The sequence below is a fragment of the Ochotona curzoniae genome, unplaced genomic scaffold (assembly GCF_017591425.1).
Source record: "Ochotona curzoniae isolate NIBS_2020 unplaced genomic scaffold, NIBS_Ocur_1.0 contig_4558, whole genome shotgun sequence".
Classification (NCBI taxonomy): domain Eukaryota; kingdom Metazoa; phylum Chordata; class Mammalia; order Lagomorpha; family Ochotonidae; genus Ochotona; species Ochotona curzoniae.
Window position 1 is genome coordinate 569,369 of NW_024466327.1, and position 27,793 is coordinate 597,161.

At 37.0% G+C, this 27,793-nt stretch overlaps 1 protein-coding gene across 2 annotated transcripts in view; it reads right to left on the reverse strand.

Annotated features, from left to right (window-relative positions):
* The window catches only part of KIFAP3 (kinesin associated protein 3), a 136,961-nt gene that overhangs the window by 80,893 nt on the left and 28,275 nt on the right, over positions 1 to 27,793 (reverse strand). For both annotated transcript variants that reach the window (XM_040986822.1, XM_040986823.1), the window contains exon 10: positions 24,175 to 24,337. In XM_040986822.1, the coding sequence (XP_040842756.1) occupies positions 24,175 to 24,337 (163 nt within the window). The remainder of the gene's footprint in view (positions 1 to 24,174; positions 24,338 to 27,793) is intronic.

The window sequence follows — 27,793 nt, forward strand, 5'->3', positions numbered from 1 at the left end:
CTGGCAGCCCCGCTTCCCATCCAGCTCCCTGCTTGTGGCCTGGGAAAACAGTGGAGGATGGCCCAAAACCTTGGGACCCTGCACCTGTGTGGGATACCTGGAAGAAGTTCCTGGATCCTGGCTCTGGATCAGCATAGCACCGGCCGTTGCGCTTACTTGGGGATTGAATCATTGGATGGAAGATCTTCCTCTCTGTCTCTCCTCCTCTCTGTATATCTGACTTTCCAATAAATAAATAAATCTTTAAAAAAAAAAAAAGAACAAGCAAATTGTATAAGAACAATTTTTTGCAAACAAACAAAATCAATGAAATACTTTACATTTGTCAGATGTAGCACTTAAAAAATTTTCACTCTAAGTAAGGTCTATGGATTCACTAATTTAAGTATTTGTAATGTAACATATACAGGAAATACATCAGATGTATGAGATAGTGTTATTTATTCAATCCATTTTCAACTTGTTTTTAAATATCATTCAACTTACAGAATATGTGTAGGATACAGTCAGATATATATGGCCAAGTTCCTGTCTCTTTTATTGTTTGAGAAGAACAAAACAGAATTAGAGTTAGAGATAAGCTATAAGGATAATGACCGCTGCCTTACACATAAAACACCGGGGAAAGATGTAACAAGAGAGAAAGTAATACTTAAAATTGCAAGATGAAGACTGGAAGAGCAGAATTACAAGAAACAATGGTAAAAATATGATATTCATACTGAATATCTGTGTGGGAAAATACGATGCAAATATTATGAAGTCACTTCCAGTAAGACAAAAGTAGAAGCAAACATTCTGTTTCTGAGATCAAAGCAATCTAAATATAGGAGATTCATAAATTAATTTCAATGCTGGATTTTAATAAATCACACTTCTGCACTTGTTGAAGACACACATATTTTACTACTTCAAAGCATAGTCATCAGAGAGAAACATACGTAGGTTTTCATGATATGCAGATGAAAATGGTAAATTGCAATGTTATTCCCCAAGTATCAGGCAACCCTTAGATTCTAGTCTAACTTTATAGCATGCAGTACCCTCATCTCCCCCACCCTGGAACTGAGGCATTTTAAAATTTTACTAAATGGGGTCTAAGAACAAATTCATATTCTGAAAGCAGGTCTTATTTTTCTACTAGTCCAGTTATATTCTTTCATATAGCTGTGGGTATGGTCTTATTCTACTTAATCACCTGAGGACAATTTATTTATGTAATGGATTTCAAATCATGACACAACTTATTAAACAGTAAAACAAACAGAAATTAACATTCAATAAAAAATCATCTTTCCACAGCAAAATAAATGATCAAACAATAAAATACAATACCGGACATGGAATGAGAAAGACTATTATTCTATGGTCCAGCAAAATCTGTTGGTGTTGTGAAAGGATTTTAGCTAACAAGGACTCAAGGAAGCACATCATAAAGTATAAGTGCTTAAGAGATATACACTCCATACAAAGGGTGACCAGTAAGGCCCTCTGCGATTAATGATTTATATATTTGCTAAAGGCCAATTCAGGATAAAACACAGGAGAAAGTAGGTGAAGAGTCCTAAAATTAGGGGAAAAAAAAATCCCGAGTAGATGAAGACCATTTTAAGAAAGACTTTTAGCAATAATATTTTATAGTCCTTTTACACAGAAAACTTAAATGTGCAGTTTCAAAAGGTAGGACATTTCACTTTGTAGCAAGTCCTAATTCTCACATGCCTCTTCTTTTTTACTTTACTTTTACACTCTCATGGTTGAAAGTCAAAGCTCCTTACAGTTTTCTCATACATTCCCAGTTTTCTAAATCTGTCAGTCTTCTACAAATACATTGCCAGTTTCCCATAATCATCACCTAAAATGATCAATGTATATAAAAGTTTGCTGAAAACCACAGGACTGAAGGAAATAGATTCTAGGGACACAAGGTATGGATATTGAATCTAACATCACAATTCTTTAACAGAAAGTAATGACATTAAACAATTATACTGTCTCCCTTTGTTCTATGTTCAGCATACAGGTTATCATTTAGCCCTTGCCATTAAAAAAGGCAGCTGTTGCCTTTGTGTAAGGGATGAGGCGATGACATTAATATTACAACTTTTTCCACAAGAACAGAGCTCTGAATCTGGTGCTCAAGCCTATAAAGCTCCTGTGTGCACTTTCTCCTAAGCCTTCTAGGAGGCAGCAGGAAGGGTGAAATAATTCATTCCAAATAAATGTAAGTATCTATGTAATTCTTTAAGTCCCTAATGTTGAATACATAGCATCTGATCAGTTGTATCTGGAACTCTGGTGGAAAGGGGGAGAAGACTGGTAGTGGAGGAGGACGAGACATGGAGAAATGCTCTGGGATACTTCTATGCTTAAGATACAGCAGTTTCCAAAGGATGAAGGGACTTCTGGACAGGGCCAAGCTGCACCACCTCCTAAGCTGCTCTGGACAATAGACATCTGGCACCCTAGGTTCTGACACTTGTTCTAAATTGGACAGTAACTGCTATTACTTAGTGATTTTATGGGTAAAACAAGGTGATAAATACTTAAAACTAGGGTGGTAGAAGCGGCGTAATATTGTGATTACAAGGCTGTGAGAAAAGAGTGCTTGGGTTAAACTTCTGATTCTGCCATTCATTAACTCAATGGCTTTGTGAAAGTTAACTCTTATGCTTCAGTTTCTTTTGTAAAAAATAGTGAACCAGCTGTATCTGTCTCAAAAGGTTGCTACAGGAGAATTAAGTAAGAAATTCTGGTAAAGCAATTAGCACTAAGTCTGATACATACTAAAACCAATAAACATCATGCATTATTCATTATGAATATTTTATGTTTACTAATAGTATTACTGTATGACATACACATATGTATCTATATGATATATAGATTTTATTTTGCATTTTTCTACCCTCAGGTTTTGAACTCTAGTTAGAAGTACAGAAGTAGGCCAAGATTTCTCTGAGATGAGGTGGACATAGGATTCAGAGGTACATTTTGCACTTGTGACTGAGCCATTTGTCCTTCCCTAGTCATTTTCCTATAAAGCTGTACTATCCCTAAAGTAAGAGCTTAGGAAGCTCATCTTATACCCAAGATTCCACTTAGTGACCTCTATCTAAGAATGACCTGTCATGATTCGCTCATTCTTATGCACTTATATCTTTTTTAAAGGGAACAAGAAAACTTTGAAGAGAGCAAGCACCCTTTCTCCTCTCACCAATCCACACACACACACATACACTCTGAATCTTTCATTGCCTCGCTATTTTACAATGGAGCTTAAATCACTCCAAGAATAGGGATGGTCATGGAAGTGATGGGTTACCAAGTATGTCAGACTTTACGGTGAAGTCTGAGAACACCGAAGGCAAATTCCATATTAGCTACCCTATTTCATTTACTTTTGAACTACGCGTCCCAGAGAAATAAAACATATATGAGCAGAGCTGTTTCCTCGATATTTGAACTGAGCAGAAATGAACAAAAGCAACTGAAATACAACTGGTGTTGCAGGAGAAACTCTTTTTCCTTGAAGAAAGTGTGTGAAAGCAGGTGATGACAGATCTAAGGGACTATCATATTCAGAGGTCTTCCTAACCCGAGTTGCTGATTTGTATTCTGGATTTTGTCTGACACAGAATTCTCCCAGAATTCAAATAACTGTCAAACTGATACAGACTGATGCCTATAAAATTATTTCCCCCTTTTGCACTTAACTGGGAAGTTAAAAAGCATATAAGCTAGCACTTTTCCTTTTATTCTGAAAGATGTGAAAATTGTATAAATGCTCTTGTTATCATATTTAATTATTCCAGTTCACATGCTACTGTTACAAGTCATATCTTTCCTTTCCCTCTAAAGAATTGCAACATATGAACAAAGACAGTAGTGTATAAATCATGTTATTTACTGAATTAAGATCTGTGCAGCCTGTATGAATTTATGGTACTTAGCACATATCTGAGATGAACAAACAATGGAATAAAGTGTTTTAGTACAAAAGCAAAAATTGGGGGTGGGTGGGTGGGTGGAAAGATGTCTGGAAATAACTCTGCATTCATCTATCCAAACACAACTTCACACGGAGAGTAAAGGCTCTTCGGTAGCCCACATTTGTTATTATTACTTAAAGGTTAATATGCAGATCACACAGTAATAAACAGCTATTAGAGAATAAAGGGTCCAAGTACAATTAAGAGCTTATCCTTTCCTAAGGCTGATAGCCTTCACTCACTGGGAAAAAACAGATACTTGAGTTCTTAAAAAGAGACACATCAAGAAATAAAAAATCATGAATTCCTTTAAGAAACAGGGCTTGGAGGGGACAATTTTCCTGTAAGAATTCATGACCAGAAGCCATAAACTCAAACTAAGCAGCTATGATTCCTCTGCATCCTAAAAATGGCAGGGATTTCAAAAGGCTCCTTTAAGTCTTCTACACACATCAGTTATTCCTTAATGGTGTCCCAAGTAAAAACAGGCTGCCAACAGTTGGGAAGCTGGCACCGCACCAAAGGCTCCGGTGAATTTTCAGCAGAACAGTGAAAGGGTGGAATATTTTAAGAACTGGCTTCTTAATGACTGGAGGTGGATTAGTCAAATCTGCTCAAGTAATAAGGGCAGAGTGGAAAAAACGGCCTTGTCATTATGATTCCTTTGGCATTTATGGTAATAAACATGAATCATGAAGAACTCGCTGACTATTAAATGCCGAGGTCATAAGTACTTTGACAGGATTTCCACAGGAATTCACCGTTAATTAGCTACATCATTATTTGAAAGTGTTGCTGAATTATCTTAGCATTTGTACAGCCATTCCCCGAAAATTGGTCATTCCCAGCTGAAGGCACTTAATGCCTTAACAAACTGGTCATTAACTCTAATAACTGATTTTGTCGGAATTATTGTACTTATAAAGCGCATTCTAGAGTTTATAAGAAACACTGCTCTTTTTTTTTCTTTTTAAATAAATTTACAGCTGTAATTCACTGGGAGCAGCTGAAGGAAAAAAAATCAGCTTCTGGGTTGCTCTCACAATCTATTTTCTACCAAATTAAAGGGCATAACATGCTGATAGGTTTTGAATTTTAAAATGTCTAGTTTTTTTTCTTTAATTTCTGCAGTGATTAGGAAAAACACGTTTCACCTACTCATTCTGTAAGATGAAAAACACGTTCCAGCTACTAATTCTGTTAGACACTTGGGATTATCCTTTCACAGGTTAGTCAAGAAGAAATGTAAGTTTTGAACACTAGAACTCAAAAACAGATTTCCTCTTAGCAACAGACCCAACTCAGCACAACAATTTGTGAGAAAGAGTGAGAACACAAGTTATGGGTCATAGTATTCGTCAGTCCCTTCCACATCCCATGTCTTTGTTCAAAGTTGAGTATTGCCTTTGAAGTCGCAAAGCCTTTGTGCAAAGATAAGAGAAGTGGGAATAAAAGTACACCTATATTAGAATAGCCCACCATTAAGGTAATATATTACCCTAGAAATCTGTATAAGTACAATCTGCTTCAATAATAACAGGTGTCTTTAAGTATACTAGTGAGTTAGGACCCTTAAGGCCCTAACACAACATAATTAAAATGTCATGGGCAAAGCCATCATTTAAAAGATAGTTTCAACAATAACACAATGTATGTTGACTATAATGAAGGACTATATTATTGCAGCAACACGGGGAAAATCTGTCGGGCGGTGGGAGTTTGAGGGGGAAATCTGGTCTATACGAAATTGTACAACAAAATTCAAAAAAAATATGTTAAAACATATACGGAGGGTATATTCAAACATCTTTGAAAAATGTTTTTATATAATTTTATTCTTAACTTACCGAGCATATATTGCAAATGGCATACATATCCAGTACAATTAGATAAATTTTGACAGATAAAATTTTTGCATTATAAATACACTAAATAGTCTTATGCTTTATAATAGATTTGTCTTCAGTCAACTCTAATAAAGACTTGAAGTGAACAGTGAAACTCCAATAGTTTTTAACTGAGTGTTAAGAGGAAACATGACAGAATTTATAGATTACAATGGTTGGTATGAAAACATCAAATGAAAGAGTAGTTCTGTGATATGATGGCATATGGATAAGTGATTTCTGTTTCCAATTAATTCTAACATTATGAGAAGTAAATTGTAAACTTACTACTGATTAAAACTCTTTACATCCATAGCTATCCACTAAAAGATTATTTCAATGGATTTTTATTCTTTTTAAATAAACTGTACTTTTAGCCATGTAACTTATTTTTCAAACATGTCTTCGACTATCTTATCACTTTATCTGTAGAATTATTTTATTGCACCCAAAAATATTATAATAGATTCATGTAATAAGCCCTACAAAATATGCATAGCTGGGGTATAAATGACAAAGAAGAAAATAAAGTTCTTAACAATGACTGCTTTTTAGCCTATAGGTCCACATCGTAGACTTAATATGCTTTGGCCAAATTTTACCATCCAGAAATGGAGACACCCCAGGCAATATTCACACACACAGTATTGAAACCAGCTGGTGATAGAAAAATCTTAAGAAAAAAGGCTTCTTGATTTAATTGGGAAAACAGGAGGAAGCATAAATTTTACTGCCATTAATAACTTCAAGCAATCATGATATAGCTCTGCCTCACCCTGACGGCAAGACATGTGCTTTCTGTTAAAGTGTTTGCCACATCTGACCCCTATTGTTTGCTCACTTGATCAGGTAAGAAAATGTTAAATTTATTTATAGGATAAATGAGGCCTATTAAAAATGAGAAAAAAATACTGCAGTCTATAAGGCACTACCTTTTGAAGCCAATGTGTGAAATTCCCTAACAGTTTGGTAATAAATAGACCAAACTAAGTTTTTCTTTTTAAATCTACTTTATTTAAAAACATATCATCATAAGGACCAGTTTCAAAAAATTCAAAACATCTCAGTACTTATCAAGTATATTATTCTTTTTCTAATTTTTAATAGGTCAGGCAAAGCCATTCATACAATATTATTCTCAAAACAATGACAAGCTACACTAAAATTATATTGCTAATATACAATGAAAAAATGAATTTAGCACTATGGGAGAATTTCAAAGGTGTTTAAAACTTTGTCAGTTTTATTTTAAGGACACATGACAGAATGGTCAAAGGAAATAACCCTTAATTTTGTCTGATCAAAGTTAAGAGTCCAACAGTATCTGTTCAGGCAATCTCCTACAATAAGGGAAATCAGACTTGTCTAAACCGGAAGAAATCAAGCATTTATCACTTAACTCTTGACCTGGTCTGATTTCCTACACACTGATGAAATCTTTCTACAGTCCTTAAAACGCCCTGAACCAAGATTACCTGAATGTAATCTAGACAAAAATGTATCAAGTGCCATTTTCATCATTCAAAACAAATACTATGAATGCCAAAAATATAGCAACATTTACATTAATTGCAACACCTTAGAAGCTCTAATTTGCATCCCAATGAAGACAGTGTGGCATATGATTAGTCCAACTAACCTTTTTGAAATAATGTGTGTGAACTTGTGGAACAGATACGACATGTGCTGTTGAATTTAGGCATCCTAATTTTCCTGCCATAACCAATAAAGTTAGTTCCTAAACACACTAGCCGTTCAAATGAGCACTGACTTACAATCAGAATGTGAATCAGATTTAAATTACAGCTCAAACTTCAATGCCAGCAATATTCATGCATGCATGTGTCACAATATGCATGCCTGCATGATTAGGGTGGCTTTGGGGACTAAATTTAAGAAAGGTTAACTTTTAAGAAAGATATCTGAGCTAGTTAATTTTTTTTTTAGCTAAATTGCACATAGGTTCAAAAACTGTGAACTTTCTTATATTCTGTTAAGCACTTAATGAATACTTATCATAAATCTTGATTTACAGCTATCACAAATATTTAAAAAATTAATACTATAACTCCCTCATTTAGAAGAAAATACTCTCATTTTAGTTTGCAAATGAACCAAGGGGGTACATGCCAAGGCTGGTATAATTTGTGGCACTGGGTTCAAATTATTTAGGCTTTTGAATACCTCTAAGGAATAATTTGCTAATCCACAATTAAATCTGTCATTTCATGTATTTGAATAGTGTTTCTTAGGCTACCTCTTGTGGAGGGCCAGGTTTATATTTTCCTCTTCTCATGTGTTCAGTACCAATATTTAGTAAAGCACAGTAAAATTAAATCAAAGATATACAGAGGGATCCATTTAATAAATTACCATATTTAGGAGCTATGGTATTAGTCAAATTGTTGTGCATTTTCAATGCTTATTTTAGATCGCTGAATTTAATCATTACAGACTGGTAATAAATAGCACAAATAGACCACAAATTATTCCATGGGCCACATTTTGAATGTCATTCCATTAGAAGATCCCTGCTGGGATCAGTTTTGTCACACAGTTGGTAATTGCAGCCTCCCGTCACAGCAGCATCAGAATGTCATGGTAACCCTGGTTGTTCTGCTTCCTGTCCCCCTCTCAGCTAACGCATCTGCCAACACCGTAGAAGGCATTCCAAGTTCACGGGCTGCTGTGACCTAGGTAGGAGATCCAGATGGAACTCCTGGCTCTGGCTTTAGCCAGTCTCAGTGCTGGCTGTTGTGACCATTTGGGGATTGAACTGGAGGACAGAAGATCTCTTGCTCTCACTCTGCCTTTCAACTACAAAAAATAAACTTATTACTTTTAAAAACAACCCACTGTCTGAATTATACAATTCATTAAAGAAAGGCATAGGAAATGAAACTAAGGTGTTTATTCAATGTCTGAAACATACTCTGTGTAACCATGCGAATAAAAATACTGAAAAGCATGCAATTGTTTTCTGTATTCCTGATTTCTCACTTAACAACTGCTCCCCCACTGAAGTCTGTTGCTTCCTTTTCTTTCTGGGTCATGACTAACAGTAGTATACTGCTTTATAGCTATCATAAATACATTCATTCTGTCATCTGATTCTCAGAGCAATACTGTGACATAAGTCCCACAGAATTCCCTTATTTTCTAGATAAGACTAAAGGTACAGCAAAGTTCAGTTGATTTGCCAAAAGTCCACAATAAAGGGTGAGAAGGAGAAGGTTCAAGTCGAGCTATTCTGACATTCATTCCTTTCATGTGTTTCATTCATTTTACCAATCAGCACACACTGAAGACCTACAATGTGCTAGGTTTTTTTTTCTAGGCATCAAGTATTTAGAAGCGAATAAAACTGATACAACTCTCCGTTTTTACAGTGCTTTTAGTATCTGGAGCCTAGACGATGGAGGTAGTGGTACAAGGGTGGTGAACAGAAAACAAATAAGTAATTGTATAAAATATGTATTCCATGATGATTAGCATCAAAATAAGAGCTTCAAAAGCAAGGGTTTTAAATCTGTGACAGAGCCAATAGGGAGCAAAGCCTGAAAGTGGTGAGCAAATAGGCTATGCAAACAGCCAGGGAAGAACATTCTTAGCAGAAGAAAAAGGAACCACCGAAGTCTAGAGGTAGGTGTGTTGTCTATCGAGTTCAAAGGACATCGACAAAGCACATAGCACTGGAAACAACAAGAGAGAGGAAATACTAGAACATGCAGCTTAAGGTGAGGATACAGGACAGGACATCACTTCCTGTGGGCGTTTATGAGATTCTGGCACTTTCTCTAAGTGAGATAAGTAAGCATTGGAAAGTTTTTTGTTTTGTTTTAAATATATTTTTCTTTATTTTAAAGGCAATATGAGAGAGAAAGAGAGACAGAGATATTTTCCATCCACTAGGTCACTGCCCATTATGGCTGCAATGACCAGAGCTGGATTGCTCCAAAGCTTGGGGCTTTCATGTGGGCACAGGGTTCCCAAACACTCGGGTCATCCTCTGATGCTTTCACAGGCACATAAGCAGGGACTGGATCAAGTACTGGAGCAGCAGTACTTGAATCAGTGCCCACATGGAATGCTGGCACCATAATTGGAGGCTCAAACTGCTATGCCACAGAGCCAGTCTCAAAGAGTTTCGAGCAGAATCATTTAAATTTTAATTGGATCATTCTGTGCAGTGTTAAGAGATCTGAAAGAGACTGTGGGGAAAACTTGAAGCACAAAGATAAGATACACAGCTAGAGGAATTAAATCAGGAAAAAGACAATAGTGGCTGACACCAGAGTGGTAACAGTTACATTCCGAAGACAGTCTCTCTGGTGGATAGTATATAAAAAAATGAACAAAAGGAGTCAGGCATAATTCTGTCAGGGAGGTTGCCATTTCCTGAGATGTGAATGATTGTGAAAATTGTAGATTTAGTTATAGGGTGGTTAGAGACGTAACTAATAAGACATCCAATCATTTCTGTCTAGAGTAAAGGCAATCACAGATGAGGCTGGGATCACACATCTTTATATTTGACAGTCATCAGTACAGGCAGGGTATCTGAATGGAACAGTTGAGATCATGAAAGAATTAAGGACGGTCAGTGAAAGGTCTTGGGAAAAAGCACTTTGGTTTAGTCTTCTGCTTCGAGATTGAGCAGGTGAAGGGGAAACAGAAAAAGGATAATAAAGAAAAGTATGAAGACAAATGATAAAGTTAGAGGAGGAGAGCATCACAGCAAATGGGTCTTGCAGGTGGGGTAACTAGGACTTGTCACTGGATTTAGGATTGTGGAAATCTCTGGAATAGTAGTGTGATGAGGTGGGTTTATGAGAGGCATGGGTGAGGATCAAAAGTTTGGGAAAGAATCAAAAGTAAGTAGTACAATAAAGAAAGGGACATAGAATAAAAGGTAGAGGAGAGAGGGAGCGAGACAGTGGGGGTATGGAATATACATGAGAGGGGGAAGGAAAATGGAGACAAAAATGAAATCTTTTGAGGGGACTTGAAATGGGAAGCAAAGAAATGCTATGACAGCTGGAGGGTGCAAGCAGAGTTAATGACACAAGACAGAAAGGAGAACTGCTAGAGCAAGAGTGGAGAAGCATTAGGGGGAGATCGGCTGATGGTGAGAGCAGGAAGAAGTTCACCCATAATAACGGGAGAGAAGGCACGGCACAGACAACAGGAACTTGGAGAAATCTCATTGCTTCAACTTTCTCAGTAAAATGGAGGCAAAGAAGCAGGGTTCCTTGAATGTGCATGTGAATGATGACAGGAACATTCATTTTCTGATGGGAATGTCTCACTTACGGGATGAAGAGAAGGACCATACTAATAGAGGACAGCATTAAGAGGTGTATTACCCAGAATGTACTGTATGTCATCATTCATTTGTGCTCAGGGCTTCCATTTCCCACACCATGCAATTCTTCCCCTATTCTTTCACAAAACGCCAAAGAAACTAACAAAAATCATTTTGGCTCTTATGTAGATACCAAAATACAACAATAATAAATGACCACACTATTTGTTCAAATCAACCATGTCTTCTTCACTGACTTAGGCTGCTAACTGGAGATTCCTGGTATAGTGCTATTTCAAGGAGTGTTTGCATTTGATAAGAATTAAACTCTTTAAAGAAATGATATAACACACTAGTTTCCAAAGCATTTGCTCAAGGAATCCTGAAGAGGATCCACACAGTCACACACTTTTCTAAGTATTCAAGTCCAATATTTTCCTTTTCAAGAACCCTTCCTCATTTTGTATATACACACACACATATAAACAGAGATGAGTTTCCCAAAAGGTATATAAGAGACATCACAATAAATAGTTGAGAGCCACTTGTTGTTTATTAGGCTTGACTGTCTTCAAAGCTATTTACAAAGTGTAAAACAAGTCCCTCTTTGGTGTTTTTGAGAAATAGCTATTTTCATAAAAACATTTCTATTAACATGTACCAAGTTTGTTATTTACTAAAAGATAATTATGATTTGCTTTGAGTCCTAGATTGCAGTTCTCTGATAACACACCTCCTGGGAGGCAAGAGGCACCTGGGCTCAAGTACCTGGTTCCAGCCCACCCCCATGGAAGACCTTGTTTGGCTTATTCCAGTCCGGCTGTTAGGAGAACATGGGGATTCGAATGCAAATAAACTAAAGATCTCTTCCTATGTTACATGCATTGATTAAAAAAATCAAAATTTTAAAGTTAAGGTAAAAGAAGTAAACATTTAAAATTTTTCTTAGATTTATGAATAAATATCCAGAAATACAACTCCCTGAAACTAAAAAGCTCTTTGAAATCCCCAGTAACTTTGTTTTTAAAGATTTAATTTACTTATTGGAAAGTCAGAGCAACAGAGAAGGAAAGACCAAAAAGACTCATCTGCTGGTTCATTATTCAAATGGCTGCAATGAACAGATCTGGGCCAAGTCAAAGCCAGGCGCCTGAAACTCCCCCTGGGTCTCCCACCAGGGTGGCAGAAGCCCCAGAACTGGGGGCATCTTCTGTTTTCCAAGGGCATTAGCAGGCAGCCGGAACTTGAACTGGTGCTCACACAGGATGTCAATGTTTCATCTGCAGGTTTAACTTACTGTGAGGCCACCAGGCCCTTCAGCAATTTTTAAAAGTATAAACAGGTTCTGAGGTCACAAAGTTTAAAGCGGATGCTCTAGCAACTGAATGCCTTGTCTCCATCATTTAATGGACAGGGCTGATTTATAGGATGAATGCAAAGTGGTGGTTGCCTATAATTCACAGTTCTACTCTAATCCTTAGGTGGGCTGCACTTGCTCCACTGTTATCTATTCATAGGATACTTGGAAAGCATTCATTACTTATAATTCATAGGTAACTATCTAATCAGTCTTGCCTCTAGGTGAGCTGTGCCTTTTTTTAATTGTTGTTTGACACATAATAGAAATAATTTTTTTTATCCACTGGTTCACTCCCTAAATGGTTACAACAGATGAGGTTGGACCAGGTTGAAAGCAAGAGATATAAACTCCATTTGGGTCAGGAATTCCTTCTAGGTCTCTGATACAGGTGGCAATGAAAGTCACTTCAACTACTTTCCCAGGTACATTATCAGGAATTTTGGATCAAAAAATGGAGGAGCCAGGACTGGAACCTCTAGTCTGATACGGGATGTTGGCATTGCAATAAGCAGCTTAACATTCTATGCCACAATGATAGCCTCTTGTTTTATTTTTAAAAGGGCAAAAATTCATATATTAAGCATGGGACTTGTATGTTTTATAAGGTTAATTCTTTTGGGTTTAATTTCCTTTCAAAATCCAATGAACCTTTTAAAATTTGACTATATACTGACAATTGACGTGGTAGAGACACTATGAAAAATATCAGAGATATTTTAAAAGACTAGAAATAGAACTGTCACATAATTCAGCAGTACCACTACTGAAAATACAGCCAAGACACATGAAATCATTATATAAAAATGGTCACTTCATGCCCATGTTTATTATAGCACTGTCTACATTAGTCAGAATACGGAATCAATCAAGATGTCCATTATCAAATGAATGCACAAAGAAAATATGGCATATAAACAAAACGGAGTATATTTAGTTGTAAAAGGAGTGAAATCTTGTCTTGTGCTGCAAAATCAAACTGAAGGACACCAGAATAAACCAGACACAGAAAGGCAAGAACTGTATGTTGTTCTTACATGTGCAAGCTGAAAAACCCCATCTGGCATTCAGAAGGAAGAGGTGGACCATAAAGGGAGCATGGGTAATAGTTACCAAGTTAGTCTGAATGAGTTCCTAGTATCATACAGCACGGTGGAGTGACTGCAGTCACACAGTGCATTGTGGACTTCCCAGCCAATACAAGGAATCCCAAAGCTCCACTCATACACTGAGGTCACCGACTAACAGTGCACACTGCATGCATGCACTTAAATGTCACTGTACACAAAATGTGCTCATGTCTATTGCATTTATAATTATTTTTAAATAAAAATTTAATAGGGAAAAACAATTTAAACTGTATTACTCAATTTAAAATGTATACCCCAAACAGAAACAAATTGTAAAGAAAATGTAAAGTTGTCCAGAAAAAGTTCACCAGTGACATGTTTTTTGTACTTTTTGAAAAATGATTTATGTTGTCTGTGAAACACTGCCTCTACCGTTAGGTGACATCTTAAGAATTATATAAGAACTGATATCACAAGGAGCCAGACTCTTCCAAAGAACACATTAAATTGCATATTTATGCTTGCCTCTGAGCTAACAGCATCTCCCAATGTATCAAATACTTTGCAGCTTATGAAACATGCAAGCCAAAGAAACTCATAGTTGTAATAAAATATCTGCCTAATACATCTGACAAAAAGCTAGGCAAATCCATTTTCTCAAGTTTCTGTTGAAACATTATCAGTACATTCCCCAGGGTACTGAAGAATACACAATGACAAGGAATTTCCTTGCCATCTCCCAAACCAGGATATTCTGACATAAGGAAGCACTCTTGAGACACATCAAGGTCAAATGGCTTACAGACTTTTGACATAAGAACGTTTTTTTGAAAACCTGATTCTAACATGAGCCAAGAAAAACCTTTAACACTTTAAAAAGTTAACACCATACAAAACCTGAACAGACAGTATTTAGCAATTAGATAAATAAAACCAAGCTTTCAAGGCCCAACACAATTTGCATATGATCACATTTGCTGCAAACTCTGGCTTTGATAGAGTCCATACACAAGAAACTTTGTGTGAAATACAGGGAAGAGAGACCTGCAAAGATTAATAACTGATACTAAACTAAGTCAAAGTTAAATGTTGCATCCTAGTGGAATTTCAGAAAAACATGTCAAAAAATAAAATTACAAGTAATTTAAAGGGTTGTTTTAGATATGAGGTTTTCCACTGAGCATCATATTTAATCAAATTCTAAAAATTTGACTAAAATAGCAAGACAGAAAATTTTAATAATTATGTCTAACATTCCTTAAAGATTCCTTTAAGGGTCCCTGGTATCAAACAAAAAAGTTTAAGTTCAAACTTCTTAAGTGTGATAGAACAGTATCACAATAACTTCAATAATATTTAATTACAGTTCTCTCAGAAATGTCACATGGCAAAGAGCTGAGCTGTAAGATTCTCTGCCCTTAGTAATTATTTAAACCTCAAAATGTTAATTATTTTCAGTTCTTCAGACAAATTTTGAAGAACGTTATTTGCCATTAACATCAGTCTCACAACAGCAGGGGTCGCAATATCCTAGTTAAATGTTTCAGGAAACAGAAGGGGATTAGCTACTTATATCACAGGCTTATTAGAATCTAAAAGATTCACAATTCGTTGTGTTTGTTAAAATAATCTGATTAGCTACAAAAGGGTTTCTCAGTTACAGACTCCCCAAATAAAATTAAAGAAAACCCATTTAACATGATAGCATTTTGGGTTGAAACAGCAAGAAATCATTTCTGAAAAGTTCAATGTCTATTATTTCCCTAAAAAACTGCTTCTGCATTTCTACATCCTTAAAAATTTATGTAACTTCCATCTACATAATGGATCTTTAATTCAGTCATATTCAAACATTAAGCACTGAATTTATTTCTGAAGAAAAAAGAAAATTGATGTCTAAAGTTCTAGTGCATGTTCCTTAATTCCTTCTCCATGATTACAGCTACAGTAGGTCTTCTTTTTTTTTTCATTTTTATTTGAATTTCAACTCCATGGAATCACTCCAGATATTTGCCAAAAAATAGGTTAATCTGAATTATCTACTATGTTATATTTTAAAAATGAACAGAAACAAATTTAAAAATATTTAGCAAGAACAGCAGTATTTTTGAAATAAATAAGTATAAGTACAACCACTTTCACTAGTTCGTTACTTAGCTAACCATCAAGTCAAGTGATGTCAGTTCAGTAAAAACTAGAATGAAAAAAGCAGGAAAAGTACAAGATGTGGGTCACATATAGAAAAGGCATTTTATGAGAATTTTATTCAATTATGTACATTAAATATTTCAAAGTCATAATAAATAATGTTTCAAAGTCATTGCTATAGATGAATCAATGTTTCCTATCCCTTAAAAATCCATGTCCTCTTTAGTATCTCCTTCTTACAACTTTTTATAAGTACAATGGCCAAAAGATCAGAGATGATGTAGCTTTTTGTAGTTGGAATGTGTAAATCAACAAATATGAAAATGATCTATTAATACCAGCAAATTAATTATCAGTGCAATTACTTTGAAGATAGCAAGGCACCACAATCAAGCAAACTTATTTTCTTTAGGGTCAATAAATACAAAGGGCCATGCAGTAAAAGCTCAGAAGCATCGCCAGGATCAGCCAGGATCACAGTCCTTGGGGGCATTCCTTTGAATTTCATTTTTTAGAAAATATACAATTCAAATGAGTTTAGCTGTCAGTTGCAAAGACCAAAGGAGATTATCACTATATCATATAGGAGAGGAAAACTACTGCTTCGAAAATGTTGCTATTAAAGAAGAAATGACAAGTGACAGTCAAGGACAGGAAAAACAGAAAAAATGACTTTAAAAATTAAAAATATGGGCCTGGCGGCATGGCCTAGCAGCTAAAGTCCTCACCTTGAATGTGCCAGGATCCCATATGGGTGCCCCGGTTCTAATCCTGGCAGCTTCACTTCCCATCCAGCTCCCTGCTTGTGGCCTGGGAAGGCAGTCGAGGACGGCCCAATGCTTTGGGACCCTGCACCTGTGCGAGATACCCGGAAGAAGTTCCTGGATCCTAGCTTCAGATCAGCACAGCACTGGCCGTTGCGCTCACTTGGGGAGTGAATCATCGGATGGAGGATCTTCCTCTCTGTTTCTCCTCCTCTCTGTATACCTGACTTTCTAATAAAAATAAATAAATCTTTAAAAATATTAAAAATATATGGTGAACCAGAGCCATTTAACAGTGGGAAATCTTTGAGTACAACAACTTTAAAGTTTGGTGTAATAAATTATCTTTAGAACTTCAAACCTGAATAAATGATAATAGAATCAGTAACTTCTACATGTACACACAGTAAGTGAACTGAGGCATTCTTAGTTTTCCCCAGCTGCAGGAGACTGCCTAGGTTGCCTTGTACCTAGCTAAATGGCAGAAAAGCAGCCAATCTGTCTGAACTCTACCAGTGTGCCAGCATAGTTGCCTACTCTATATTTTGTGTTTAAAGATATATGGGGAAGGCAAGGAATTCGTCAGGATATGTCATCCTGGACCCCAGGTAGGGCTAGGGGTGTGTTGGTGGGTGCTGTAGGTTGCCCTGGGAAGGGAGTCTGGGTATGTATTGGCATTGGAGCAGCTAAGGGTGTGCTTCACAGGGAAGGAATGACTTCTGGGATATTCCACACATTGGGCCACTACAATTGCAGGTAGGTGAGGGAGGAGAGAAGTAGTAGTTTGAGGGGAGGAAGCAGAAAGGCATGTCTGGGTCAGGACAAGGCACCCATCCATGCTGGAGATCTGTGCTGGGTTAAACAACATTTCCTACCACCCATTGGCACATGCAGAAGCTGGGGCTGGGGGGTATGTCTGGCTGGGTTAGGCTGTAGTACCCACCTCTATGTGTCAAAGCACAGGATGGGGCACATCAAGCTGGGCCACTGTACCCATGAGAATGCTACAGAATTGGATATGGGGACAAATTCTGTAGGAGATTGTGGGCTTTCCTTGGTGGATCTGCATCACCTTCTGCTTTGTATGATAGCTGGGGATGGTGACGGGTTGAGCCAAGGCTGGACCACAGAACTCATCAGGCACTGGCAGGAGCTGGAGCTGTGAGAGGGCTGGACTGGGTCAGGCTGCGGCATCCACCAGCATATGCAAAGGCCAGGACTGAGGGCAGACCATGCCAAGCAGGACTGTAGCACCTGCTGATGTGTGAGGAACTTGTAGAACTCTCCTGCTAGGCTGCAGCTCCTAATAGGGAGCACAACAGCGAGAGCTTAGAACAGGGGAGGCTGGTCAAGGCAGCAACACCCAATTTGTGGCCTGGGTCTGCAGGCAGTTCAGGCTGAGCTAAGCTGCAGTACCCATTGGTGTGCAGGAATACCCAGATGAGATGCAGGACAGACTAGGCTACGCCACAGCTCATGTCGGAACATGCAATGACCAGGGTTGGAGGCAGACCTAGTCTGAGTTACTGGGAGTCACCTTAACCAGGCACAGGCATCCACTAGAGTGCCTTGTCAGAGGCTGGAAAGCAGAATCGGTTAGACCACTTCCTTGCTAAGTTCTGCAACATGTTCCTGGGCCTGTGGACTTGGTCAACGATCAGACCATGGAAAGAACAGTGACACAATTAAGCCGATGATGTCTCAGAGGTATCAAGACCACGTATGTGATACTCTTGGAACACCTGTCTCCACATCAGGGTCTCTAAGACATCATCAAATGACTCTCCCCTATCCCTGGGTGCTATGTGGCTTGACAGCACAGAGTGGTCCCTCCGCTTTCCCCGCCTGAGGATACAGGAGAGAAATATTGAAAAATGTTTCTGCCCACCTTCCTGCATGCCTACACGTGGATGTGTATCCGTCTCAGTTATATAAGTAACATCAAAAAGCAAAATTAAAACAAAACAAAAAGCAAAGCCCTTATTTTTAACCACTACACTATATTTTCTCAATCTAATGTTAAACTATGTTCACAGTGTTACATTTAAGAACATATCTTACAAAATTAAACTCCTCTGCCACAGACTGAATACTATGTCCCTTCAAAATTCATAGGCTGAAATTGAATTCTCAACGTGACGGCAACTGGAATTGGGTCTTTGGGAGGCTACTATATCACGAGGGCAGATTAATATCCTTTACTAGGTGCCTCAGAAAGCCTCCTTGCTGCTTTTGCTACACGAGAACACAGAATACAGCTGTCTTGGACAAGAAATCAGGCTATCAGCAGACACTAGCATCCTGCTGTCTGGAATTCTCTGTGATAACATGGGGGAAATTGATGGGAAGGGAAAATGGAGGGAGGAAGAGAAGGCAGGAGAAGAATCCATATACCTATGAAACTCTATTATGGAAAATAATATTAATGAAAAAAATTGTTCATTAAAATAGTAAAATATAAGCACATAGAAATAAGCTTGTAGATACCATGAACACTTACAGAAACTTTGAATTATTTTGTAAAAGTTGATGGCACAGTTCCTCATTTTCCACTTTTCTTGATCCTAGAATATCAGTTCATACGGTCTTTTGCCTATCTATGATTGTTAACATGGCTTATAAATATAATGGCAAGGAGGAACTAAGGAACATTGCTAAATACATTGGAAACATTGGAAAAAAGATATTACAAGTTGAAAGTCAATGACTTATGAGAACAATACAGACTATAAAGAGAAAGCATGATGACATATTGAATCCTTATTTACATAGGAATAACCTTAGAGCTCAGGTGTTAGTACTCAGATCAAAAGCTGTCATGTATTTATAAATGAAAACTGCTTCCTTATAAGAAGCTGAGCTGGAACCAATTTCCTCTTTGCTTTTAACAACTATTGAAGTCACATTACCTTCTCTTATTTTTTTCCTGATTTGTTCTCCAAAAAATTGTTGTGAATATCTTAAGTGGAATGTTATTTGACATTTATTTACTTCATTTACCATAGATATTCACCATTTATCTATTTACCTCAAATTTGAGCCAGGTTGTAGTAACCATAAATGCCTAAGAAACATTTTGTTTTCATTTAGCTTTTACAGATCAGCCAAAAGAGGTATGGAAACCTAAGGTCATCCATCTTGAGTTATGGAAGGTTATAATAATATTAACTTCTTACTCTCTCTAGCATAGCAAAACCTGACGCCCTAGGAAACCATAATTTTTTCCAAGAAAATAACAAACCAGCATGCGAAAGAATGACTTAAAAGGAGGTAAAAAACGACCAGTTGCTGTTTCCTCAAAGCTTTCTCATTTCTCCACAGCATGTAGCGCCCAACACCATTTATCATCTCTGTCAACCTAAGCTTGTTGTATTAGTTTATGTTTGTTTAAAGATAAGTGTATTTTTCTCACTTTCGACATTTACCCACCTACTGGATTTAAAAAAATGTTTTTAGCTCTTACCTCTCCTGAGCTCTAGGCCAAGGTTCCATATTGCACTAGGCATCTTAGACTATCCAGATGTTTCTGAACTAAATCCACACTGACTCCCTCAACATGACTTCTTTCATACTTCTTTGTTTCTGATCCTGGCATTAGTGATCTAAATCATTGATTCTATAATATCTTTTTCTATCATTTGCCACATCTAAACAGTAGCCATGCCATAATCATTCTAACTGTATTTTTTTTTGTCCTTTCATTCTGCCTTGAACTTAACATATTATATGGTGCTCTGAGGTTTTCTTTATTCCTGCTTTGCCTATTAAAATAAGACATTGCTTTCATCTTGACAATCTAGTTCTTACCCGTTCCACAGAATAATGTTAGTTTACACAGAGCACAGTTCTTACTATAAATCATCCCAGCTACAGAATCCACAATGATTCCTACTGCTGGTTGTATTAAGTATAATTTTTTAAAAATCCATGTCTTAAGCTCATCTTGCTGATAAAGAGCACAAACACATGTTTTCCAAGATCAGCCCTCAGTTTTCTTAGTCTTATTTCTGTGCTCAAATTGAAAAGGCAATTTATTTTTCCTCATATTGCCCTTACAACTTAAAGCATGTACAAGAATGGCCGGATCCAATAAAACAGATAGTGGGGAAGGGTCAGGGTGCGGGCAGTAGCTGGTGTTCTGGCATAGTGGGTAGCATTCCATATAGGTGCCAGTTGCTCTGCCCCCAATCCAGCTCTCTGCTAAGGGTCTGGGAAGATGACTGAAATGCTTGGGCTTCTGCTACCAAATGCCAATCGAGCTGAAAACTCTGGGCTCATGACTTTGGTCTGGCCTAGCTCTGGCATTGCAGTCACCTGGGGGAAAGAATTAGTGAGTGGAAGAGTTCTGAATTTCCCTCTGTAACTTAGACTTTCAAATAAATAAACATGATTTAAAAAAAGACATTTGTTTTTGGAAAAAGATCTTTCATTTCCTTCCCTATTTCTTCAAAGGTGTGTGTGTGTGTGTGTGTGTATATATATATATATATATATTTTTTTTTTTTTTAACTGTCCCTGGATTTCAGAAGCTCTTTGTAAATCCTGGATGTTAGTCCCCTGTCAGTTGTGTAGAATGCAAAGATTTTCTCCCATTCAGTTAGTTACTTCTTCACTCTGTTAATTGTTAATTCTGTCCTTCGCCATACAGAAGCTTTTTAGTTTGATATAGTCCCATTTGTTTATCTTGGCTTTGACTGCCTGTGCTTTTGGTGTCTTTTCCAGGAAGTCTTTATCCACTCTCTTATCTTGGAGAGTGCTTCATATGTTTTCCTTTCATAGTTTGATCGCTTCTGGGTGTAGTAGATTTAGGTCACTGATCCATTTAGATCTAAGTTTTGTATAATGTGACAGGCAGGGGTCATGCTTCTCACCTGTGCAGGCTGCTATCCAATTGTCCCAAGAGCATTTGTTGAAGAGACCACGCTTTTTCAAACCTGGATTGTTTTCAGTTTTGTTAAAGATTAGTTGGCTATACATGTGTGGGCTCCCTTCTGGGGTTCTATTCTGTTCCACTGATCTTCTTCTCTGTTTTTATGCCACTATCAGACTGTTTTGAGGACCACTGCTCTGTAGTATATCTTGAGGTCTGGAATTGTGATTCCTCCAGTTTGATTTTTATTTTTCAGGTTAGCTTTGGCGTTTTGTGGTCTCTTGTGTTTCCAGATAAACTTCTGTATCTGCTTTTCTATATCTGAGAAGAATGCTGTTGGGCTCACATTGAATCTGTATATGTTTTGATAAAATAAACATTTTGATGATGTTGATCCTGCCAACCCTAGCCATGAGGCAGATACAAATGAAAACCCCCGTGAGGTTCCACCTAGCTCTAGTGAGGTTGGCCTACATTCAGAACTCTACTAACAACACCTGCTGGTGTGGATGTGGGGAGAAAGATTCTCTCCTTCACTGCTGGTGGGAGTGCAGGCTAGCACAATGACTATGGAAATCAGTATGGAGAGTGCTTAGAGAACTGCAGATTAACCTGCCATATGACTCAGCTATCCCACTTCTAGGAATATATTCAAAGGAAATGAAAACTGCATAGGAGAAGGGGATCTGTAATCCTACACTTACAGCAGCACAATCTACAATAGCAAAGATATGGAAACAACACAGATGCCTGTCCAAAGAGGAGTGGTCAAAGAAATTATGGTACATTTACTCTGTGGATTATTACTCAGCCATTAAAAAGAATGAAACTATACTATTTATAACTAGATGGTCCCAACTGGAGACCATTAAGCTCAGTGAAACAAGTCAATCCCAAAAGGACAAATACCATATGTTTTCTCTGATATAAGGCAGCCTTCATGCAAATTGTAAGATCAATAACCCTTTCTATACTGATTTTGCTGCAACCCATGGGTTTTGATACTTTTGTTTTTATTTTTGTTTCTCTCAAATAGTTTTTCTCTTACCAAATATTTTACTAGCTCATAGATGACACAACAGTATCATTTCACCCAAGAACCTTTTGTATTTTCTTTTTCATCTCTTAATCAATTCAGTGGCACGTTGTTTAACTCCATGTTGTTGCAAATTTTTTGTTTTTTTTAAATTTTTTTTTAAAGATTTATGTTTATTATTTTTTATTGGAAAGGCGGATATACAGAGAGGAGAGACAGAGAGGAAGATCCTCCATCCGATGATTCACTCCCCAAGTGAGCGCAATGGCCGATACTATGCCGATCCGAAGCCAGGAGCCTCCTCCAGGTCTCCCACGCGGGTTTTAACTCCATTTCTGTTATTGACTGTTTTCGTGGTTTCTCATTTAAGGGAATGTACACAGTGAGTATCATATGCAGATATGAAGATTCTATGCAGTGTGCATCTCTACTTCCAAATAACAATGGGCTCCCAATGAAATGGAATATATCTTGATAAATAGGGTGTAGGACTGTCCAGCACTGTATGTACCAGCAATGTCAGGGTACACTTAAATAACAGACTGATGGACTTATGACTACTTATGAAGGGTTATATTATTGTAATAGGGAAAATCAGTTGGGGGTGGTAATTTAGGGAGGGGGTAGGAAAATCCCAGACTCTATGGAATTGTGACATAAAATAAAAAAAAAAAAAAAGGAAAAAAAAAGACATTGAATGGACTATCAAAGGCTTTTAATGTTCTGCTGAAAAAGTTAACATTATCTTCAGGGCACATATGTGCTAACTCTTTTTGTTTTTGAAAGACTGATTTTAAAAGGCAGAGATTCGGGCCCGGCGGCGTGGCCTAGTGGCTAAAGTCCTCGCTTTGAATGTGCCAGGATCCCATATGGGCACCAGTTCTAATCCCGGCAGCTCCACTTCCTGTCCAGCTCCCTGTTTGTGGTCTGGGAAAGCAGTCAAGGACAGCCCAATGCTTTGGGATCCTGCACCTGTGTGGGAGACCTGGAGGAAGTTCCTGGCTCCTGGCTTCAGATCAGCACAGCACTGGCCATTGTGCTCACTTGGAGAGTGAATCATCGGACAGAAGATCTTCCTCTCTGTTTCTCCTCCTTTCTGTATACCTGACTTCCTAACAAAAATAAATAAATCTTTAAAAAACAATAAAAAAAAACAAAAGGCAGAGATTCAATGAGATCTTCCAATCACTGGTTTACTGCCAAAATTGCTAAAACAGCCAGGCTGAGCCAGGCTAAAGCCAGGAGCTTGGAACTTCAACAGGATCTTGCACATGGATGCTGCAGCTCAAGTACGCAGGCCGTTGTCTTCTACAACATCTTGTAGCTCATGCTCCATGGAACTATTCCTACTGACAAAAAGTTCCCACAAATTTATGTACTTGTAAGCAGTACTTTAAAAGTACAGTGGAATATAAGAATTAAAAGACATTGATTTGGAAAAGGAAATACTGGCAGAAATGTGCATTTTCGTTCTTGCTTCTCTGATAGTACTTACATACTTTAATTTTGGTTCAATATGTATAAATAAAGTTAAAGGTTAAAAGTTCCAGTTCCATTTTATTTCACTAAATACCATAAAAGTCCTGATAGATCATTTTTCTTTTATTCTGTTTATTTTTACTATCCAGTTCCCCAAAGAACATATATGAAATATTTTATATTCAACAAGCTTTTCAACACAAAGCTCAATTTTCCAGTGACGCTGGAGATTTCAAGCTATGCTGCTGTAAGTTCTAAAACACATACCTAAGAGTGCAGTGAGCTTGGGAAGCAGTCCAACTTGTACCATCTTATTTCTCAATCCTGTGTCAAAGGACAGGTTTAGCAAAAGCCGCAGAGTGATATTCAGCAGATCTTCATGTTCACAAGGTATCATTTTTACTAGCTTTTCAACGATATCCATTTCCACCTAGGTTCAATAACACAAATATAGATGCCATGAGGTATTGTTGTAAAATAAGGCAAAAGATCAAACATATTTGGTTTTGTTTTTAATATGTATTGATGTTTATAATTATATTAATCTTATACTACCCCCAGTCTGTAACTTTCCTTGCTTCCAACATCTGGTGAGAAAATATGTAACTTCACATCACCTGCTCCTTTCCTCATTTTTAGTGACATCAACAGTAAGAGCAATTACTTCAGTCCTTGAAAACACTATATTATTGAATAATATCTTTTAAGTGCTGGGCTTTGTGCTACATCAGTTAAGATCTCAGTATGACCTTCAATGATTTCACATTTTGTAAACTGGGTGGGCAAAGAATAAATAATAAAAATACAATGTGATGTAAACTGAATATACAAAGTGCTCTGGAATCAACATGGAGTTGCTCTAGAAGCATTTATCCTATATATAAAAAAGATGTCAAATTAGGAACAAAGTGTTTAAAAGTGAGTTAAGAACTTGTTTTTTAGGTAAGAAAGAGCAGTGCCAACCCAAACTTATGAAGAAAACATTGGATGTATATTTAATAACAAAAGGTAGGTTGGGCAATTCTATTATTTGGTATGACTCACAGTATCAAATATGTGTTGTGGATGTTGGCAGAATACCCTAAAAGCTTTTATTACTTTCTAAAAAAATCCAACATTATTCTGTAGGTAGTAGAATGTCCTTAATGACCTGAAGTCTACTGGATGAAATGGTCAGACTAGTTCCCACACAAGGAATACTCTTGAAATTCATGTTCCCAGAGAACAGATGATGGTCAACCTTGCAAGGAGGCTTCTTAACAAGAGCAGTGAGGTCCCTTTTCTACAGTCAATAGGGTGAACATAGGTATCATTACCTAAGGTCAAGGAATGGAAAACAGGTCCAAGACAATGATGACTTAGTGTGATCATGTTTGATTTCAGGTGATATTCAGTGGATATGTGGGCATTTTATAAAACTGAAGAGAAGCTGAGCTAAATGAAGTAGCTGAAACTTTGCGACACAAACTGGCAAACCAAGACTAGCGAGCCTAATCTGGCCCATCATTTGTTTCCACAATAAATCACAAGTTGAGGATGGTTTCTGGCTTTTATATTTTTAAATGGCTGAAAAACAATCAAGTGAAAACTAATAATTCATGATACATAAAAATTATATGAAATTCAACCTTCAGTTTCCATGAAGAGTAATGCCTAATATATTGACTACTGAGCACTTTAGAGGAAATATTTCTGACTCCATGATTACAAAGATTATAAAAAACAGCACCAAGAGAACTTGTTTTAGAATGAAAAGTCTCAGAAAACAAAACTTACTTAGTAACAAAAGCCCTCCACATGCAGAGACGTTCAGGTAGTAATCAGAAAAATTTGGTTATAAAAGCATCTATTCTCTTTTAGCCTTGTGACTCATCTCTACACTATAGAAACACACTGTAGCGACATTCTAGAGCTCTTCCTTTGCGTATACTCAATCTCCAAAAAGTTCCATAAATCAAACATGGTGCTATTAACCAGTTATTTGACATTATCAACACAAGCAATAAACCATTATCTTAGGAATAACAAAGAAAAAAGTGACTAACACCAGACTGAAACACATCAAGATAATCACATCAAGCCTTTAGACAACTGAAATAAGCAGCAAAACTTTTAGGCCCACACATTCAACAAAATAAAGAGGAACAACTCCCTTAGGGAATCAAACTACAGAGTAAACAAACAAACCATCAAACAAACAAATAAACAAAAACACCCTGAATGGTTCTTTTCTATCTATTAAGGCAATTCACAGAAAGGATAGTTCAGGTCCAAACTGCCTTTTCACTGGTGCATTCTGTTTATGGATTTAACTACAAGTAAGAAGCAATTCTATACAGACTCTTAAAAAAGATACTGCAATAATAAAAACAAAGCAAGACAACAGAAGAAAAGAAAGATTGGTTTATAATGGAGCAATAATGCCTCATATACAGACATAAAAGTCCCCAACAATGATAAGTTAGTCAAATCTAAATACAAAGTGCAAAGCAAGACCAATTCAACAAACAGTCAAAAGTCAATCAATAGGGAGTGTGGTAATGTGGCTCAGTGGGTTAAGCTGCTCTCTGTGACAAAGGAATACCATATGGGAGCCCCAGTATGAGTACAAGCTACTCCATTTCTGACCTCGCTTCTTTCCTGCTGATATACCTGGGAAGGCAGCTGAAGATAGCTGCTACCCTTGTGAGAGACTCAAATGTGGTTTCAGGCTCCTGGCTTTGGCCTGGCCCAGCTACTGTGGCCACCTGGGAAGTGAACCACCAGAGGATGGAAGCTAGAGCTCTCTGTCTCTACCTGGGGGGTGAACCACCAATGGATGGCAAATAGGCCGCCTCTCTCTCTCTCTCCCTCCCCATTCCCTTTCTCCCCTCTACCTTTCAGCCTTTCAATAATTAAATAAATCTGAAAAAAAAAATAGACCAATTGCTGGCAAAAGGCATAAGGAAAGTTGAGGAATACAGAAAACTCAGAATAATTTTGAATAATAGTTACTGGAGGTTCCACATGCTTGATTAGTACAGAACTCCAATAATCTAGAGAAGGACACAGTAGTGAAAAAGCATAGACACACAGATGAATGGAATAGAAAACAGAACATAGAATCATACTGCAAATCTTCAACAAGGGTACAAAATCAACTTCAATAACTACAAAGGAAATTTAACTGAGAGAGTCCTCAACAAATGGTGCCAGAACAACTCAACATCCATACTGAAAAATAACCATTATTGATGCACAACTTATGTTGCATACAAAAGTATCTCAAACTGAATGAATCATAGGTTAAAATCACCATCACATACATAGCTATAGATATTTCTTAAACAAAATTCTTTGCTTCCTTGAGTTCACAAAACCTAACCCAGATATCATTAAAGTCAAAACATTCCTTTCTTCATGACAGAATGAAAAGGCCACAGAAAGTGGGGAAAAGTACCTGTAAATTATGTAACTGATAAAACACTTGTATCCAAAACACAAAAGAACTCTAAATATAAGTACTAACAATATAAGCAACCTAAGCAATATATATGTTCTCTGCTGCTCCTCTTAAAACTAGATTCTAATAGGATTTGCTTCCTTTCTATTATAGAATGTCATATTAACATAATTATGCTAATATTAATAGTTATGATTCAATTGAACAAAATAACAGAAAATTTAATTTTAAAGATATGTTTAAAAAAACAGGTCAGTATTTGTTCACATTTATAGTAAAAAGAATATGCTATCTAAATAAATTCGCAATAGATTAGGCATTTTCTTCACCCTTTTTTTTTAAAACAAAATTTTCACAGGCCTTAGCTGTTATTAATTACATTAAGTAATATTTTTCTTCTGAAAAAAAAAACTAACAGAATATGTATATATTAGTTGTTACAAA